The sequence below is a fragment of the Carassius carassius genome, chromosome 7 (genome assembly GCF_963082965.1).
Source record: "Carassius carassius chromosome 7, fCarCar2.1, whole genome shotgun sequence".
Lineage (NCBI taxonomy): Eukaryota > Metazoa > Chordata > Actinopteri > Cypriniformes > Cyprinidae > Carassius > Carassius carassius.
The window spans coordinates 14161167-14182363 of NC_081761.1; the positions used below are offsets into that span (position 1 = coordinate 14161167).

The window sequence follows — 21197 nt, forward strand, 5'->3', positions numbered from 1 at the left end:
CAAGCTTATACTCACCTGTATAAGGTGGGAAGCACTATTAGAGTCATGTTTTTTTTAATTTTCCAGTGTTTATAGTCATGTTTTTTTTTATTTTCCAGTGCTTTTAACACCATTCATCCGGCTCAACTGGGTGAGAAAATGACAGCGATGCAGGATTGTGAACTACCTGACTGGCAGACCACAGTATGTTTGGTTGCCGCATTGTGTCTCAGGCAGAGTGGTTTGCAACACTGGAGCTCCACAGCAGACTGTGCTGTCTACTTTCCTCTTCACCCTGTATACTGCAGATTTCAGTTATTGTACTGAGTCCTGCCAACTTCAGAAATTTTCTGATGAATCCGCTATAGTTGTGTATATAGTTGTATAGCTGTGGTGAGGAGACTGAGTACAGGACTACAGTGGATAACTTTGTCACATGGTGTGAGCGGAACCATCTACAGGTTAATGTGACAAAAACAGAGCAGCTAGTGGTCAATCTGGGGAGCGCCATGACACCTAAAACCCCTGTTTCCATTCATGGGGTCTCAGTGGATATTGTAGAGGATTATAAATACGTGGGAGTCCACATGAACAATAAACTGGACTGGATTAAGAACTCTGAAGCCATCTACAAGAAGGGCCAGAGTCTGTTTTTTGAAGAGGCTGAAACCTTTAACATCTGTAAGGCTGCTTCTGTTGTGGGGGTTGAGCTGGACTCTCTGACTGTAGTGTGAGAAAGAAGGATGATGACTAAGCTTCTAGGCATCTTAGACAACACCTCTCATCCACTTCTTAAAGTCCTGGGTAGATACAGGAGTACTTTCAGTCAAAGACTTATTCAACCTAGGTTCTCCAGAGCAACGCAGGAAATCTTTTTTAACTGTGTCTATCAGACTTTAGAATTCCTCAGTATTATAACGTAATTTATTGTGCAATATTATATTTTTACTTGTATATTTATTTCAATCTTAGTAGTATTATTTTTATTTATTGTATATAGATTTCTATTTTTCTTTTTATCTTAGTGTCTTGGTGCTGTGGTAATGAATCTAATTTCCCTCCAGGGATTAATAAAGTATTTCTGATTCAGATAAGATAAGTTTTCTGATAGTTTTTATGGCAGAAAATACCCAAAATTCTCTCATCATTTGCTCAATCTTGTGTCATCCCAGATGTCCAGTATATGACTATTGTTCTTGTGTGTAACACAAACAGAGATCTTCCATTTGGGTCATATGGATTACTACTGAGTTCACTTTGCATGGTTTTTGCATTCACTTTGAGGGACCACTTGCAGTATATGGACTCACAGACAGAGATTATTCACAGAAGAAATAAGGTAATTTAGATCTGGAGAAGCATTTTGTTGAGTAAATGATGAGAGTTTACATTTTTTGTGGAATATCCCTATACAGTTGGCATACTGTAAAATGGAAATTGTGTTTGTCTTTCCTATTGTGACGCACACTGATCAGCTAAAATTATTAAATTTTAATAGTTTTGTATATTGTATCACAAAAAATATATTTTGAATAAACAATGTTCTTTTTTTTCTTTTGATTAATCAAAGAATCCTGAAAAAAGTATCACAGGTCCCAAAAAATATATTAAGCTATAATATAATGTTTTCAACATTGATTATAAATCTGCATATAAGAATGATTTCTGAAGGATCTTGTTACACTGAAGACTAGAGTAATGATGCTGAAAATTCACATAGTAAAGTACCATATATTAAAATAGAAAACTTTTATTTTAAATTGCAATAATATTTCACAATATTATTTTGTGAAATAATATTCAGTATTTTTATCAAAAAGATACAAATATAGATACAGCATAAGCACTACTTTAAAAAAACTTTATTGATCCCAAACTTTTAAACAGTAATGTATTTTATTGTAAATATATATATATATATATATATATATATATATATATATATATATATATATATATATATATATATATATATATATATATATTAATTATATATTAAGAGACCTGTTTTTGAAACATACACACACTGGCATGAGCTTGAAGCAGCATTTAAAACGTGTTTTGCAATTATGTTTGGTGCCAATAGAATCACAGAAATCAAACACTTTAATTTTAAAGCCAATCACTCATTTTGTGCTTTTGTGTTTTTCCCTAGTTGAATGTGATTCTGCTCAATCAGCTGTATTATTTCATGAAAGTGGCAGCAAGATCATAAGGTCAAAGACAGTGGAAAGCTTAAGCCCTGACCACTGCACTACCAAAGGTCAAACTCCATTTCAGGGGCAGTGAAGAGCGATTTATAGTTGAGCAAAGTGTAATTGGCACTATCTCTGACACTGTCTGTCACACACACGCATATGCAAATATACACCCACAATGGTATTTCCTGTCATAGAAATGCCAGATTTGGCACTGCTTTGCTTTCAGTCTGAAATTCTTTTGCTGATTCTCAGCATGACCTACATGTAGTATACACAATAAGCTGTTTGACACAATTGCTACACATCTGAAACGTCCTCTCTCTCTTTTTCTTCATCTGTCCAACCTTAACAGGAAGTACCTGATCATCATGCCTACAGCCAGGTATCCTTCTATCCAACAAAGCCTTCTTTTTCTGTCACCATTTCTAATCAGAAAGGACAAAAATTCTTCAACCAAGGTAATAAAAGCCGATACCCATTACTCCAGTTAAGCAGGGAATTTTATGTTGTTGTTTGCTTTGCTGTAAAAGTAGCTAATTTCAACCAAATATTACTGATTAATTCTTTAAGTGAAAAAAGAAAATATAAAAAGATGTCCTGAACAAAAACATGTTGACAATCTATTAATGTAAAGTTTTGCCATTGTAAAGTTTTGAAGTGTATAATTGAAAGACTCTTAAAGGCTGCAGGATCAAGCACCTAGTTTTTTTTTTTTTTGCTGTTGTTGTTGTAGTTGTTTTAAATGAAACAACTGAATTAGACTGCCAGTGATTGCCCTACATTTTCATGTATGGCAAAAAGTGGAACATTTATTTTACATTTTCAAAAACAGAGCGTTTTCCTCTTCCACACTCGTCAGTGTTCAGGCCCCTGTTCAACAGCCTGCCATCCGACGTTATCCAGCCTCTTGTCATGCGGGCCGAGACCTGGCAGGCCATCCCCGGAGTGTCCAAGTGGGTTTTGGGGATAACCCCCGTGTTTCCGTGGGGTGATTCCCAATTTGGTAGAATCGGACAACGCTCAGGTCCTCCGCACCAAAGTGATGACTCTGCTACGGAAGGGAGCCATAGAAATAGTACCTCCCTCAGAAAGCGGATCAGGGTTCTACAGCCGTTATTTCCTTGTCCCTGAGAAAGATGGTGGCCTCTCTGCCTGTTTCCCTCTGAAGGTCTTTCAGAGGATGCTAGGGCTGATGGCTTCCCCCTCCCCAGTTTTACAGCTTGGCCTCCTACGAATGCGGCCCCTGCAATACTGGCTGAAACTCCGGGTCCCACCTTATGCTTGGCGGCATGGCCGCTTTCGCATCAGGGTCAACCAGGCCTGTCTGGCAGCCCTGGAACTTTGGATGAACCCTGTTTGGTTCAGTCATGGAGTACCCGATCACGATCGGCCGATCGTTATGCGCATCTCGTCAGTAAAGCCGGTTCTCTAATCAGCTGTAAATTCCATCAGGTGCGTGATTTCACATAGAGTAGCTGTTACTACACAGAGCCGTTGTTAACTGAGAAGCTGTGCAAATCCACATTCATTTTCAGCGTTTAGTACCCCTACAGGCGGTTTCCATAAGGACGTTGCTCTCAACAGATGCGTCCAACCTGTGCGAGGGCAGACCAGTCTTCGGCTAGTAGTCACATGAGGAGAGCCATCTCTATATCAACTGCCTCGAGATGCTGGCAGTGGAATGAGCCCTTCAATCCTTTCAGGCAATCCTGAAGGGGCGCCACATCCTAGTCCAGTCGGACAGCATGATAGTGGTGTCCTACATAAATCACCAGGGCGGCCTTTCGTCTAGCCGCCTCTGCGCACTGGCAAAGTGCTTCTTGGAATGGGCATTACCCAGGCTACAATCGCTCAAGGCGACGCATATTCCTGGCAGGACAATTCTGAGAGCAGACATGCTATCTCAGAGCAATGTCCCCTCGGACGAGTGGATGCTCCATCCCCACACGGTTCTCAAAATCTGGAAGATTTTCAGGAAGGCAGAGGTTGACCTCTTCGCCTCATAAAGCAATTCTCATTGCCCAATCAATTTTTCAAAGGACACAGATGCGCTGGCCCACTACTGGCCCAGCCTCCTTCTTAACGCTTTTCCCCCGATCACTCTGAGCCCTCAGGTCATCAGACGTGTCAGGTAAGGCATGCATAGAGTCCAACTTGTGGCCCCACTCTGGAGGAGCCAAGTTTGGTCCTCGGAGCTATTCAGGCTTTCCACGAAAGCCCCATGGCCGATCCTCCTGAGGTGGGACCTCCTCTCTCAGGCGAACAGGACAATCTGGCATCCACAGCATGAACTCTGGGCTCTGCACCTATGGTCCCTCGATGGGAGCCTTTAAGCCTCCCCGGGACGTGTTACACACCATTGCTCAGGCGAGAGCCCCGTCTACAAGACGCCTCTAAGCCTAGAAATGGTCAGTCTTCATTGAAACGAAGACCCTGTTGAGTGTGACGTATCTCCGATACTGTCATTTCTCCAAGAGCGTCTAGACAAGGGTCTCACCCCCGTACATAGCAGCCATTGCAGCATTTTATGCTCCTATCGCTGGCCATTCAGTGGGTCGAGACAGCCTCATTGTGTGTTTCCTGAGAGGATCTACGTGGTTGAACCCCCAGCGTCTTTTCACTGTTCCCACTTGGGACCTTCACACGGTCCTCTGAGCACTCAAAGGACCTCCCTTTGAGCCGCTGGGGTCAGCTGACATTCGGCCCCTAATTCTCAAAACCGCTCTGCTACTTGCTCTAGCATCGGTCAATCGTGTTGGCGATCTGGAGGCCCTCTCGGTGAGCCCTGCATGCCTTGAGTTTGGGCCCAATGACTTAAATGTCATTTTAAAACCCAGGCATGACTACATCCTTAAAGTGCTCTCGACCCCGTTCAGAACACAGGTCATTTCCCTCTCTGGACTGCCTCCTTTGTCAGGCAAGTGAAAGCTGGAATTACTCTGCCCAGTGAGGGCTTTGAGGATATACATTGAGCAGTCACAGCCGTTTCGGCAATCTGACCAGCTTTTTGCCTGCTTTGGTGGCTGCACCAAGGGGTCTTCGGTCTCACAGCAGCACCTCACGTTGGATAGTCGACGCTATCGCTCTGTGTTACTCTTCTATGGGCCTTGAGTGCCCCATAGGAGTAAGAACCCACTCCACTAGAGGGATGGCCTCTTCTTGGGCCTGGTCTAGTGGTGTCTCTATCAAGGACATCTGTGAGGCGGCCAGCTGGTCCTCGTGGTCCACTTTTGTCAGATTCTATAACCTGGACATCCCGACCTTGCATGCTCGGGTCCTATCGGTATGACAATGAGGGCCTCTATCAGACTCCATCATCATGCCACCTCCAGGGAGCTAGCTCCCTCTTAGCAGTGTAGCGTAAAGGGTTGACGGCTCCGGCCCTCTCACTTGTCCCCTGGACCCCAAGGTGTGCAAGATATGTCTTGTCGTTCCCTACTGTGGCCTAAAACTTTTTTTTAAAGTCTACAGATTAAACCAATGGCAGTGCAATTTCACTGCATTATTGAAAAAAGGCTTTAGTATCGAGGAAAAAAGGAGCTTTCTCATTCCGTATCTCAGGGAACCGAGGTTACGTTCGTAACCGAGTACGTTTTCCGAGTCTGATGAATTTGCTTGTGAAAGGCTGGAAACTGTGCAACAACACTTTCTTGTGGAATCATGAGTGTTATAATTATATAATTTCAGTGTGGATCCAGCATAATTAACTGCATCTAAATTGAGTCAGGTGATTGGCTCAGAAAAACCTGTATGTGGAACTGAATGCCTTTGAGCAACTGCCATTAAGATGAATGTGAAAGCTAACAGACTGCATTCTCAAGGTATAACAGACCTCCTGCAGGACTTAAACAGTATGTATTAGCAGTGTAGAGAGAACACAACACATCAACAGCAGCCTGCCTTCCAACATACTATGTGGTCTGCGTGGTGCATTATGGGATAGAAGCCCAAGCTTCTTATTCCTGTTCCTGTTTTCCTTTTATGACAGTTAAATCAAAACATGAACTTCATAGAAGAGGTGTATTCTAGTCATTGTAACTATGAATTTCATTTTTAATGTATTTCTGAATAAATTATTAGACAGGACAAAAAATTGACCCAGATTCATAAACTGCATAATACATTAGACACATTTTTACTTTTACCAAGTTGATGTCGCTGAAGTGCACTGTGCCTTATAACTACATCCTTCTAGTGGTTAAACGTGGCTGAGCTGTAGATTATGGAGCTCCTTCACAGAATCCAGTGGCCAGGGGATTACGAGAGAGCTGATAAAAGTAATGCTTTCAAATCAAATCCAAAGCACACGATTAAAAGTTATTACACATTCCCCCTTCCATCATCCACAAAATACCAGTTCTGCCGAGGAAATTTCTGCTGACTTTTTTTTTTCGCTTGCACTACCAATTTATTCATTTATTTCAGAATTATGTGTTCCAGCTTTATCTCCTCATTAAAAACAGAACAACAGAAATACAGATCATACATACATATGCCCCTGTTGCCCCAGTGTCATTTCACAGTAACCCTACTCTCTTCCCGCCTCATTGGCTCGCCATTGGGAATCTGTGTTAATTTGTTGTCTCCTCTTGCCCAATGGGGACGGATGGAATGTGGCAAATGTAAATGCACTGTTGTGGAGTTGAGTTGAGTCAAATGTCAAGCTCAGCTGCACTGCCACATGCTCTGTGAGTTTGCAGCATCTGTGCACATGGCACTCTGTGGATAATGTGATTATTCTAGCAACAGTGAGCACTGTGGGAGACAAAGAAACAGAAGTCAGACAAAACCCTGCACAATTTTAGAATGAAGAAAGTAAAACACTGTGGGAAAGATGGGTTTAGAGACTGAAGCAAGAAAGTATACTTAAGAATGTATTCAGAAAATATTCACAGAAACATTATGTTCAAGTGAAAATGTTCCTGTTGTTGAACTATAGCAAAAGTGGATTCAGACACATCCTGAGTGCACCTGCACCGTGCGCCTTAGACCATGCGCTTAGATTGTTAAAAACGTGTGTTAGAAACGTTAACTTGTTGTTGGTCATTTTAATGCCAAGACAATATAACACGAAGTATAGTGTTATAAATGTACATTAATTAAAAAAAATTTAAATATAATAAACTTTGGTAAATTTACAGTGTTTGAAAAATGTGGAATCACATAATCACAGCCTGTCAAAAGGGTCCATTGGGATTCTTCAGAAGAAAATGCAGAGCTGTAGGTGCTGCACACAGCCATGAACAGCACAAGATCTGATAGACATTCATATATAATATATAAATAATTTACTCTTAATAAGTGCTTCCATTTTTTGCAATAAATAAGATCTGCACCAATTTACTCACATATATTATTGAGTTTCTCTTGCATTTCAACCATGTTTGTCGGTGCCAACAAAGGCCCACAATCCACTTCAAACAATTTGAAGTGGTTTGAGAAAAACGGATTGCTGTCCGTCTCCACTGCTTCCTGACACATAAGCTTTTTCGCCATCGGACACTAATCCGATCAGCATTAAGTGTCTAAGCATACTTTTGAATTGGGTCGTTTCATGAGGAACAGCTCAAATCTTCTGACTCCAGTGACCCATGACACATTTATTCGCCATGGTCCATCCTAAAGGGTTTATCCCTCTATTGATTCAGGCTACCATATCTGACCCCCCACCTCTGAAGATCTCAAAGCACACAGAAGACTGATCCTGAAATTTCTGAAGCTGAAACATCTTGAAACTGATCCATCCCCCTACTTCTGGCACTGGGCAATACCATGTGTTGAGATGTTCTGACAATTCATGGCTTTGTCCATCCAGCCTGTCTGTCTTTTTCTATAAAGAGTGGAAGATTTTAACAGCATAGTATACATTAATAAAATTTACTCCATATTCTGTACCATATTTGTTTTTTTTTGTCCTCATATTAAAATAGTTCAAATGTTTTGTCTAGTTCAAATGTTTACATACAGAAATCCTGACTGATATAAATTAGAAAAAAAAACTATCTGTACACACAAACACACTTGAGAAGTATATAGACTGTTTAACCAGTGTAATGAGTCTGAACATTCACTCATAGGAGAGAGGCAATTAAGAAGAGATTTAGTCTCCTTCAACAAACCTTGTTAGTCTCATGAGCCGATTTTTATTCATGAGAGGCACTCTCAAACACAAATTCATCTGATCAAGAATTAATTTGATTCAAAAGCTGTTAAGAATATCAGTTAAAACTCACTTGATCTTCATTTCAAACACTTTAAAAGCTTCAACTTCAGCAAACATCTTTGATTCAGTTAAACATTTATTTATGGTGATGTGTATATTATTGATACGTTAATGATGAGCAAACGAGCTTGAAGAATGTTTAAAAGACGGAGGCTTTTCTCTCTCTCTCTTTCTCATTAGATTTGATGGATAATTGCTTTAGCTCTTATATTAGTGCTGCTGAGTATGAGAGCTCCTCTCTGCACTTATCATTCATTGATGTGGCTGCTTTTGTGTTTCATATCCATTTCACTGCAAGGCAAATGCCATATTTTTTACTTAGGGAATGCCAACATTTCCTTTCTAGATAATCAGAAGTGCTGAATAAATAAACAGGGAGAGAAAAAGATATATAATCAAGAAAGTAATGTACTGACTGAGAGAAAGTGGTCTCTACATCACAAACCTCTTTGTGTGAGAAGTGTGGTACACCTTCTTTTTTTTTATTGAATTTCTTTTTCTTTTCTTTTTTGGTATTGAATATGAAGTATGGTATTGAATCATGGAGCACAGCTTCTGTTACGATATAGAGAGCAGATAAAAAAAATATGAGCGTATGCTGTTCTGTGTCAGCAGCGCGTTTTCTTTTTCGAACCAAAGCGTAAATACACACAGAAAATATATCCTTGTGGCTGACACTGGATAGTGTATGCTGCCTGCATCCAGCTCATATTGTCCAAAATGGTGCAATGATGATGTGGGAAGAGACAGAGGAGAGGAATTGTTGAATAAAGTCGTTATTTTTTGTTTTCTTTGTGTACAAAAAGTATTCTCGTCGCTTCATAAAATTACGGTTGAACCACTGATGGCATATGAACTATTCTAATGTGTCTTTTATACCTTTCTGGACCTTGACAGTATAATTTACTTGGCAGTCAATGAGACAGTCACAAGCCTCCCAGTATTCCTCCAAAATATCTTAAATTGTGTTCTGAAGGTGAACAAAGCTTTTACAGGTTTGAAACGACATGGGGGTAAGTGATTAATGACAAAAAATATATATGTTTGGGGTGGGGTATCCCTTTAATTAACTACTGTACACAAAAATACAGAAAGCTTTTTAATCTCTACTTCTATAAAAGAAAGAAGAATGTGCACCAGGTATGTTTTGCTTTTATGTTTTTAATTCATTTATAATTATACTTTATCACTACCTATTATATTGTTATACTACAATGCTATTATATTTTGTTGTAAATTAAAAAAGAACAAAAAAAAAAACTTGCAAAGGTCACATCTAGATATCAAAATTTTGTGATAATCTGCCAGGTTTTTTTTAGGGTTTAAAGAAAATCCCAAACTAACAAATGGTATTTTTGACCTTGTGGTTGCATTCATGTACATTAAGCTCATAAATATGATTTTTCCAACATTACTTGAACGCACTGTACTGTAAGTAGCAGGTTATGTAACAGGTAGGGATGCGCTGGGCTCCGCCTTCTTTTACTCAGAAATCTTCTCTGGTTTACTTCCTCTGTTCCATCCATCGAAGTCAGACATTTGTGAGTGAAAACAGTGAGTGAATGTTATTTTGAACTTGTTTACACCCCTAAGCACAGAAGAAGAAAGAAAAAAAAAAATGTCATAAAAGTCCAAGCTAGAAAATGTTCAGAAAGTTGAACTGAATATGATATTCAGTTTTACAGTTCTATTCATAATGTAAAAGATGAGTTGCCTTGGACTGTGCTCAGGGCTCGACAGATAATCAAACAAACGTCCACTGAATGGCTCCTTTAGTGGGAGGTCATGAGTTTAAGTTTCTTTCTTTACTTGTTTTTGCAGGCCAGAAGATGACCCTTCCCTTGTTGTAAGCTTCAACATTAGAAAAATATCTAAGGATTATGTCAACTAGGCTTTTCTTTATACTACACCAAGAATTGCTTGTGAGTCAAAGCAATCCAACAACTTCCGTTAGGGCTCAAATGTAATTGGACATACACAAAAAAAAACATATAATAAGAAATAAAATTGTCATTTTTAATATTTTGTTAATTTTTTTGCAGGCAATGACTCCCTGAAGACTGGAACCCATGGACATCAACAGAGACTGTTATTTGTAATGCATTGCCAGGATTTTTACTGCAGCTGTCCTCAGATGTTTGTTTGTGGGTCCTTCTGCATAAGACTGACATGACACCATCATAATTATGACATAACACATGTCATGAATATGAAGGAGGTTTTATGCATGTTTATGACAAATGTCATTAAGTGTCATTCGCTCAATTATGACATTTTTAATGCAAACATTGCATTGTTTGAGATGTCTTTGTTATGACAACTTGACTTTACTAAGACAATACAACCTGATCATAAATATGTCATAAACATGACATAGCAGATTAATTATCAAACACTTAGCTTTATGGGTTAACATTTCATTAAACTGTCATGTGGTTGGTTTTGACATTGGCTGTCATGAAGCCATTATAACATTTTAATGACAAATTAAATTTGTACCACTGTAGTTGAGTTCAAGAAAAACATTCATGACAGATATAATGGCCTCATGACAGCCACATTGACTTCCATAGTATTTTTTTTTCCTACTATGGAAGTCAATGGGGTCCATCAACTGTTTGGTTACCGACATTTTTCAAAATATCTTCTTTTGTGTTCAGCAGAAAAAAAAAAAAATTCATACAGGTTTGAAACAACTTGAGGGTGAGTAAATGATGACAGAATTTTCATTTTTTGGCGAACTATCCCTTTTTTTGTTTGATAGTTAATCTGCTATGTCATGTTTATGACATATTTATGACAATTTATGTTGTCTTGGTAATGTCAAGTTGTAATGACAAAAACACTGACAGGTTATGATGTATTGGTTTATGTCAAGTTGTCATAACAAAGACATCTCAAACAATGTCATATTTGCATTAAAAATGTCATAATTGAGCGAATGACACTTAACGACAGTTGTCATAAACATGCATAAGACCTTCACATTTATGACATCTGTCATGTCATGATTATGATGGTGTCATGTCAGTCTTATGCACACCCCTTCAAGTAAAGTGTTACCGAACCATCCAATCAGCTTTTCTGCATTTGGCTGAATCTGGGCAGGCTGTATATCCCTATAACCTTCAGAATTCATCCAGCTGCTTCTGTCTTCTGTCAAATCTTCAATAAACACTGGAAGTCAAGCATACCATGCCATCACACTGCCTCCACCGTGTTTTACATATGATGTTACATGCTTTAGATCATAATACAAGCCTTCTCCATACTTATTTCTTCTCATCATTCTGGTTGATCTTAGTTACATATGCCCAAAGAATAATTTTCAGAACTGGTCAGAATGTGTTTTTTTTTTTCTTCCATGTCTGATTTGGCCTTTCTATTTTTGAAGTTTAGAAATGGTTTGCAACTTGTGAACCCTCTGTATTTGCTCTTTTGACATTTTTGAGTTCTTCAATAGGATGTCGTGGAAGGTTTTTTATTTATTTATTTGTTTTTTACCATGGTGAGGATCCTGTAATCACTGTTCACCACTGTTGTCTTCCAAAGCCTTTTAATGTTGCTTAAAAGTGCATCCTTTCTTTGTCTTCTAATCAGAATGTGCCAAACATTTTTTCTCCAGTACTGGAAATGATGACTTTACAGTATCAAGGCCAGATTTGACTGTAAGAAAATTCTATAATAGTATAGTAATGTTGAAACAAAGAAGCAAGAAAAAAAAACTTAAAGTAAAGATTATTTGAGGGTTCGTGTTATTAGCATCACTCAACATCACACACCCTCAACCAATTCACAATGTTAACTTGAGGTAACACTCAAGAGCAGCATTAGAAAGTCCAATGGGATTCATCTGGTATGAGGCATTCTGGTACAGCATTATATAATTGATGATGTTGAATCAGCCTCCCTAAGTCTCCTTGACTGACACATGAGGTCAGTGTGAAGCCCGTAGGTGGGGTTAGATTTAATTAGCATCTCTCTCTCATCCTCTGGAGTCACAGCACTCATATTCACTCATTCAAAGCAATGATCAGCCTTTTTGTTTTGGACTTTGAGCCATCTTGGAGTCAGCATCTGCCCCGAAGAGAATGGCCAAACCAGCTACAGCCAACAAATCATGGAGTAAATCTTACATCCTCCTTGATATATGGAAAAATGTTATTCAGTTGCAGATGGAACATGTGTTTACGTGAGAGCAGATTAGCTCTCACATCTCTCACATATCTCTCTTAAGCTTTGCTATAACCATTTTGATCTGAAGCATGTAACTTTCAATTTTAATTTGTATTATTTTAATTAATTTTTATAAATTAAAATTTTTTTTAGGTAACATATTTTTACAAAACTTTTAAATGTATATTTAATAAAAATCATTATTTTCGAGTCGCACCACATGACATTTTACAACCTACCTTGTCATTAAAAGATGTATTATAAGACTTGTTGACACACAGTTGTCAACATGGGTCCTTTCTAATTGATTGACTGATTGATTGATTGATTGATTGTATTGTTTTCACATTGTGGAAATAGTGAAGTCTTTTAGTAAAGGTTTTTTTTTTTTTTTTTTTTTTTGAAGAAATAACAATAATAAAATATTCTGCCAACTACTTTTTCAAAAACTATTACTTGATATCAAGACAACTTTATTGCTGTTAACATTTTTGACATTGTGTACATTAGGAAATTTAAATTAATTTTAATACAGAAATGTTAAATATGCTCATCATACAAGAGGTGGATTCAATTCACTGTAATTTTAAATTTTTAATGTTCAATAGATAAGACAACTCATAAATGCTCCCAGTAGACCATGTTCGTTTTCCAATGTTTCAGTGATGTCACAGCACAGACTGTCCCTGTTTCATACTTGTCTAATTTTGGGGGACAGATTGCATAACAAATCCAGGCATGATGCCCCACCCGGGTTTCTAATCAAGGAGCTTTTTGTGATCTCAAAGGCTCAGTTGAATAAAACCAAGTCATCCTTGCCTCCAGATTATTCAGACCAGCCCTACACCTACAGTAACACACACACACACTGCATGTGCACAGCCTTTTCTCACCCAGTACCCGCTAATGTCTCTTCGTGGCTTCAGCCTCAGAGGCAGAGAGCAACCAATGGAAAACAGAGAAAGAAACAGAGAGGGGGAAGATTGGTTCAATCAAGCAAGATTCTTCAGAATCATGCACCAGAAAGGTCATTCTTCATTAGGACATAGCTGAGAGCTTGCAGTATAAAAGCAGAATGAGTTGTAAAGAAAGAAAGAAAGAAAGAAATAAGGTGGGGTTTTAGATTAATACCATCCAAAAAATGATTAGAACACACATTAGAAAAGCTCATGAGTTTAACTTTATTAACATAACAATAAGCACAGTGTTAAACAGTTGTGTGTAGCTCTTATTCACAATTACTAAGAAACATGTTAATGTTTTCTACCAAAGTACACAGAAAGAGCTATATTTCTCAATCATTTCCACTATAAATACAAATATTGATCACCATTCTCTAAATATGTTCTAACTTTCACCTTCTTTTACTTGAAATCATGTTAAACCATGTAAAAGGAGTATGTGCCTTACACTTTAATCAAAATGAATGGTACTGAGAGATCATTTACGGTACAATGACTCCCTCTAGTGGCTACTCAAACATCATTATCGTACAAACAGCTGAATTGTGAATCATTTTGGGGAATTCATTTGAGTTCAGCAAATAGAGAGGTCCCAATTCAAAAGGTATCCCAACTAATTGATATGACTTTGTTGGCCTGTTCAAAACAACCTGAAGAATCTTCTTGTCAGGTAGAATTCTATGCAGTGAATATGATACTCTGTTCTCAGAGTTGGCAGAAGGGTCTTTCACAGTGTTGAAAGAGGCAGAAATGAAGCAACTGAATCAATCGCTTACCCATTTTAAGATGTGAAGTGAAGAATGTCCAGCAACTGGGCAACTGTGGCCTAATGGTTAGAGAGTTGGACTTGTAATCTGAAGGTTGCAGGTTTAAATCTCGGTGCTAGCAGGAGTTGTAGGTCGGTGGGGAGTGAACAGTGCTCTCTTCCACCCTCAGTACACATGTCTGAAGTGCCCTTGAGCAAGGCACTGAACCTCCAGTTGCGTGCTGAATATAGCCGCCTACTGCCCTGTGTTCACAGTTTACTACTCACTGCTGTGTTTGTGCACTTGGATGGGTTAAATGTAGAACACCAATTCTGAGAATGGGTTACTATATTTTGCAAATGTCACGACTTTCACATTTGTAAGCTTCCTGAAAAAAAAAAAAAAAAAAAAACAGAAAGGTAAGCCACAGCAGCGTGGTCACAAGAATGGGTATGATTTTTCAGGACACCTATCAGATAGTAAGAACAAATACGTCTGACATTTCCGAAGAAGAAAAAAACATCCAATACAAAAAACAAAACAAAAAACCTTCTATAGCACATTACTGTCTCTCCACTAAATATCTCCATAACAGAAGAGTGTAAGGCAGCCCTCCAAAATTAAATTGTATTAAGCCCTCCAAAATTAAAGTTTAAGCAAGTAAAGGCATGTGGATTAGAAAACTTTGGTTTCTCTATTGTCTATTCAGATTACAAATGACACTTTACACTGAAACAGCAGTCTCCATAGAAAAGCCAAATTCTCACAAGGGGTACAAGCAGCACCCATCTTAGCATCCTTTTAATAGCATTCTAAAGTATGACCTGTTGTGAGACTTCATTTTTTGCCATAAATAAATGTTATAACAAAATCCTAATTTGCAGCCCAAAATAACACCATAGGTTACATAAAGGGGAGGCCTGCAACTCCTAGCAAGAATTATCACATAGTCACATATGACTTTCAGCAAAATATCTTTATATGAGGGAATGCAGAGCAGGGACACAACTGCACATTTGCTGAGAGGTATGCAAGATCAGTCTTGGCACCCCGTTTATTCTTATTTATAGTATTTTTAATTTATTTGTCTCAAAATTATTCATATTGTTGTATATTTTATATAAAATGGAAACATTATAGGCCAATATGTAAATTTCACTTTAAATATTTTTTTATTATTTTTTATATTTTATAGATACAGATAATTAATGGAATGTGTCATGCTTAACAGGATAAATCACCCAAAAATGAAAATTTCAAATCAAACCCATTAGACCGTTCATCTTCGGATCCGCGTGGCACAGCTGACCAGCAGGAGGAGACAAATTGTTGAATAAAGTCGCTTTTATTTTTTTTGCGCACAAAAAGTTATCTCTTAGCTTCGTAAAATTATGGTTGAAGCCTTGGTGTCACATGGATTATTTTAATGATGTCCTTACTACGTTTCTGGACCTTGATCGTGGTAATTACCTTGCTGTCTATGGAAGAGTCAGAGAGCTTTTTTTTTGTGTTCCGAAGATGAACAGAGGTTTTACGGGTTCGGAAAAAAATGAGAATGAGTAATTAATGACAGGATTTTCAATTTTTGGGTGAACTATACCTTTAAAGGGTAGACAACGAACAAAAGACTGAATCGTTCTCGAGTCAAGAGCCGTTTCTGTCAGACATGTCTGATTCGAGAACCGAGGAGCTGATGATACTGCGCATGTGTGATTCAGCGTGAAGCAGACTGACACACAGAGCGTCTGAACCGAACTGATTCTTTTGGTGATTGATTCTGAACTGATTCTGTGCTAATTTTATGAGTGCGGGTAAACCGAAGGCTTGAATCAAGGGCAATCATCGCCAATGACGCCATTATGGTGAGCGCAAAAGAACCGGTGAACCGTTTTCTTCAACCAGTTTATTGAATCAAACTGTCCGAAAGAACTACTGGTGTTCCGAAAACCGATGCAACCGGTTCTTGACTCGTGTACGAGTCATTATCTGGCTCGGCTCGGTGTTCATCTTCAGTTCTCTCTTCACATCAGTTCAGTCAGTTTACTGTTCGAGTAAATGAATTACTCTGGGATATTGGTTTGTTGTAACTCAGAGGAAGTGTCAGCCACATTAAAAAAGTTAACATCTTAAGTCATTTGTGGATTAATGCTTATTGGAGACACGAACTTTTTTAAACGATTCAGTTCGATTTGGTGAACTGGTTCAAAAAGATCGGGTTACATCGAATGATTCGTTCGCGAACCGGATATCACAAACTGCTTTGTTTTGAACTCTCTCACAACAGACACGGAAGAGAAGACAATGCTGAATAAATTCGTAGTTTTTGCTATTTTTGGACCAAAATGTATTTTCGATACTTCAAAAAATGGACTACTTTGATTATGTTTTTCTTACCTTTCTGGATATTGACAGTATACTGTGAACACAGTTTCAATGGAGGGACTGAGAGCTCTCTGACTAAATCTAAAATATCTTAAACGGTGTTCCAAAGATAAACGGAGGTCTTACGGGTTTGGAACAACATGAGGGTAACTTATTAACTACATCATTTTGATTATTGGGTGAACTATCCCTTTAAGTGAAGATTTCTGACACCTGTTGGAAAATGACATTCCCACAATAACCAGTAGATGGCAGCATATGATCACTTATTGGTTCATTTTCCATTTTCACTCCTTAATGTTTTGCATTATAAAATATATAAGATTTAAAAGCCACCAAAAACATTAAAGATGAAAGTTCAGCGTTTTTCTCCATGTTAACAATCTTTTTAATTGTCATGTTATGTTAATTGTATAATAAATGAAAAGAAAACCGATAGAATACAAAAAGATTATAAAGCTAGTTAGATTTTTATTGTTAAGAATTAGAATAGTGAGTGCTAAAGTTAGGGGGTCAAATAAATATTTTATATATATACACACACACACACACATATATATGGGCTGTATAAAAGGCGTTTATGTGTTTTAACTGCTTTTGAGGACTGCACACTTGGCATTGCTCAAGAATCTGGTGATAGCCCGTCTGTAGAGACCTTGGGCATGTGGCTGCTCATTTAGAATACTCCACATCCATTAATAATACAACACACAGTATGTAATCTGTGTTCAAGACAAGGTTACACTCATGGTCAAACCTTATAATGAACTCTTTCTACAATTACAGTGTTATATCAATTCAATACTCAAATCAATTCAATCTTACCCGTCAAGTAAGAAAAAAAAATACATCTGAGCACCCATCCTTTCAAATTGCAAGAGTTCTTGCAATCAATGAAAAGCGAGGCCAATATCCCCTTCAGTTAGCTAGAGTCACCTCTCCGTTTATGGATACTAGGTGGCATGCACGGGTGAATAAGTCTAAAAAACAGCACTGCACAAAAAGCAAATTATCCTTTTTGGTTTTTGTTTATTTTGAACATACACCTCCCAAGCTTGAGTTTACATTAAATTTCTGCTAATTGTTGCCCCCATCAAAAAAGTGCCCAAAAATATTAGAACTAGAACTAAATGAGGTACATCAACAAGAGCTAAAAATAAACACTGATGTTTACAAAGAGCATAGTAGTTAAGGAGACAAAATAAAATAAATTAGAAATTACAGTAATTCACAGTCAGACAGGCAGACAGTTTGTGTAGTATGTATCAAGGGATGGTATATGTTTGGATTCTGTGCTCTGTGTATGTGCATGAAGGGTTTTCCGAAACTGCTTATGGTTCAAGCCAAGTTGTCAGTCTCCTCTCAGGCTTTGGAGAGAGCCACAGCAGAGAAACGAACCTCCCCTTTCTCTCGTTCCATAAACTCACGGCACACCCTTGCTGCATCCTACAGAGAGATGAAGTCAGTAATTCAGTTATGGAAAGATGATGCATTGTTTTAAGATGCTCCAAATCTATGGTTCTGACTATAATGACAATTTACAAGAGAAAATTAAATTAAATTAAATTTATGCATTTAGCAGACGCTTTTATCCAAAGCGACTTACAGTGCATTCAGGCTGCTACAGTTGCCATTAACTACAAACACTCATACCTAGGAAAATGTGTGCTTACCATGACAAAGCTTTCTGGTTTTGTAGGTCCATGATTCACAGGTCCATCTATTCTGCCATCTGAGACAACAAAACACTTTTTATTCTCAGACATTTAAGGAGTGTGTATTTATAAGTCACTGGCACAGAAACAGACACTACACTCCAATCTATGTCATCCACTTACCCAGCTCATAAAGCTGACCGTTTACATTGACAAATGTAATGAAATGGAAGTTGACTTTGTCTCCCTCTGGCTGTTAGAATACGAGAGATGGAGAAAAAAAAATTTTTTTTTATTTAGTCATTACTTCTAGTGTTTGTGTGCATATGACATTGTCTTACCAGACACTGTCCTTCATCAGCAACTGCATCATGAGTTTCCTGGAAGGCCTGAATAAAATGGTAACTCAATTTTAAAAGCACAAAGCAATTTTGAAAGCATCCGTTTTAAACAACGAAATAAACATGGAAAATAAAAATAGTACAATAGTACCACCTATTGGTTGTGTTGAATACTACATCAAAATTAAGTAGTCTTTTAAGTCACATGAACGTTGTAACATTTTTGAAGTCAATGTTTGCAAAGACACGGTAAATAACATTTAGGGAGGCTTCTAATGAACACTTAAAATACCTTATTTTGTTCGAGTTCTTTGGCTCTTTCTGCGGCAGACATCCCTGAGGTGGCTTTCAGAAACTTCTTCAGTGCAGAGTCACTGTCTACAGGGGGGGGGGGGGGGGTTAAGTGTCAAATCAGCAATCTGCAGTGTAAACTTATCCACCTTATTTTTCCAATAAGAGCGAGCACTGCAATTAAGAAGTTTAATGTGTCTGGCTTTCAGGCATCGTTTACTTCCAGCCATTTTTAGCTATACAAAACAACTTGTTTTGCTGCCCGATACTGCAAATTTAGTATTTTATTATCTTAATTATGAACACATGTTTTGGTAATGCAAACAGTCTTACCGTTTACTGCACTTTGTTATTCTCATTATTTCCCTACAGCAACTAATGAGCTGGATGTCTCACACATTAACAGAAAACAACTTCCACATTGAAAAGTACAGTGGATTATCAAATTTGTAACGTTGGATTTCAACTGTAGGGATGCATTTTATAAATTGTTGCAGTCAGGATTAAAATAGCTAAATAGTCCTAATGTTTTTTTAACTTAACTAGTCAAATTACAGTATCCAAAGATAAAGGAGTACAATTTTTTAAATCAAAGCCACCAGCTGTATTCAGCATCAGTAAACAGCTTGTGTATGAGAGCGAGTTCATGATACGTTTTCACTGACCAAAATCAATACTGTCCTGGTTGTTTGCCACAGCATGTACCAACCCCACAGTTCCACATGAGTTGACCACAGTTTGTTTCAGAAAATATACACTTTTAGAGTCGTCAACCGACTGTTTGGAACGAAAGTCCTCGTGCTAAAACAAAGAAGAGAGATGTGGGTTTAAGTTATACAATATGGCATTTTACTCGATATGGAATGAGTAAAGAATTATAATAGTAAATCTGCTCTCAATTCTAACTGAAAAGCTAATTAGGCTACTAAAAGCCAAAACTAAACTATTTTAAATAACCTATAATAAAACCATACAAGTGTTAAGCATCTATACGTTTTTCATGTATCGATTTCTCACGTGAAAGAGGACCACGCCCGCGTTTACTGTAATGCTTCGAGTGCGTGCGTCTGTACGTACCTGTTGCGTTAAAGGGAAGAGCAGCATCATGGCACAGCAGGGTGAAGGCACCCCTGACAAAGACTCATGTTCCAGACCCAAAACATCCACAAAACGCCAACTCGAGCCCACACCCAATTTACTTAATACCTACACAGAAAAGGGGTTTACGAATATCACATTATTAGACAGCCGTTATCTATTCAAATCTAACAAAATCAAAGTCTGATATACTCAGTTTAGAATGACCGTATATTATAAACGACCAATATATTTATTGTGGTATTATGCAAAATTACTAATTATTGCGTTTAGCATGCATATAAACATGCTGCGTGTTATTGTGCATAGCAGGTGATGTGTGTAGCCCACGCCCTTTCATTTCAAATGGGGTTCCATGACGGTTCAGTCCCAGACGCCACAGACCTGTCCAGCAGACAGTCTCACCATCACCTCATCTTGTGACTCAGCGAACGTACCTTATTCAGCATCTGAAATCAATACAAGCGCACAAATATGTCGATCATGATCAGTCAAGAGAAAGCGAATGCATGCATGATGCACATATCAGCTAGCTAGGCTAAATCACGATAAAGCGTTAAACCTCCGGGTTTATTTCCATAGGTTTCCACTCCATGACCATGACTGCAGACGATCTTAAGTGTCACTCCTCGAGAGTTCAGAAAGGCCCCGCCCGAGAAAACACAAAACAGACTGAACGAGCACGAGGATCATTTATGCGAGTGGTCCTATTCCATTTACGCAGACCGGAGGGGTGTCCGCCCAGATTCACAGGCTATTTATGAACTACTGGCACACATAGGCTATTCACCCTGCTAGTTAACATTTTCTGTATATTTTAAAGTGTCGAAAAAAGTCAACGTAAAACGGAAGAGATAGAAATGGGATAATTTAGTTTCTCCAGCAATAGGCCGGTCCGCCATCGGCCAATTCTGGAAGCTACCATATAGTTCTCTAGCTCAGATGAAACATTTGATTAAAAAAAAAACAAATCAGTGACATTTTACATTAGATAGTATGGACAGGGTATGGATTAAGATCACCTAATCACTCGAAGCTGCATAAATCAGATTTGAAGGACAAAATTAAACTTTACCCAACTCAAATAACACCTTTGACCTGAGTGGTTCTGTTGAAATAACAACTGATGACTTGCACTTTTTA

The 21197-nt window shown here is 38.2% G+C and overlaps 1 protein-coding gene across 1 annotated transcript; it reads right to left on the bottom strand.

The window, feature by feature from the left end:
• Nucleotides 1-17678: 17678 nt before the first annotated feature.
• On the bottom strand, nucleotides 17679-20764 carry LOC132143591 (ubiquitin carboxyl-terminal hydrolase isozyme L1-like). Its single transcript, XM_059553949.1, has 9 exons — nucleotides 20617-20764; nucleotides 20492-20503; nucleotides 20034-20162; nucleotides 19622-19757; nucleotides 18958-19043; nucleotides 18666-18713; nucleotides 18508-18577; nucleotides 18343-18401; nucleotides 17679-18115 (listed from the first exon to the last, which is right to left on the bottom strand). Exons 1-9 carry the CDS (start codon nucleotides 20653-20655, stop codon nucleotides 18032-18034), a joined length of 663 nt encoding a protein of 220 aa, XP_059409932.1. The 5' UTR covers nucleotides 20656-20764; the 3' UTR covers nucleotides 17679-18031.
• Nucleotides 20765-21197: the final 433 nt, after the last annotated feature.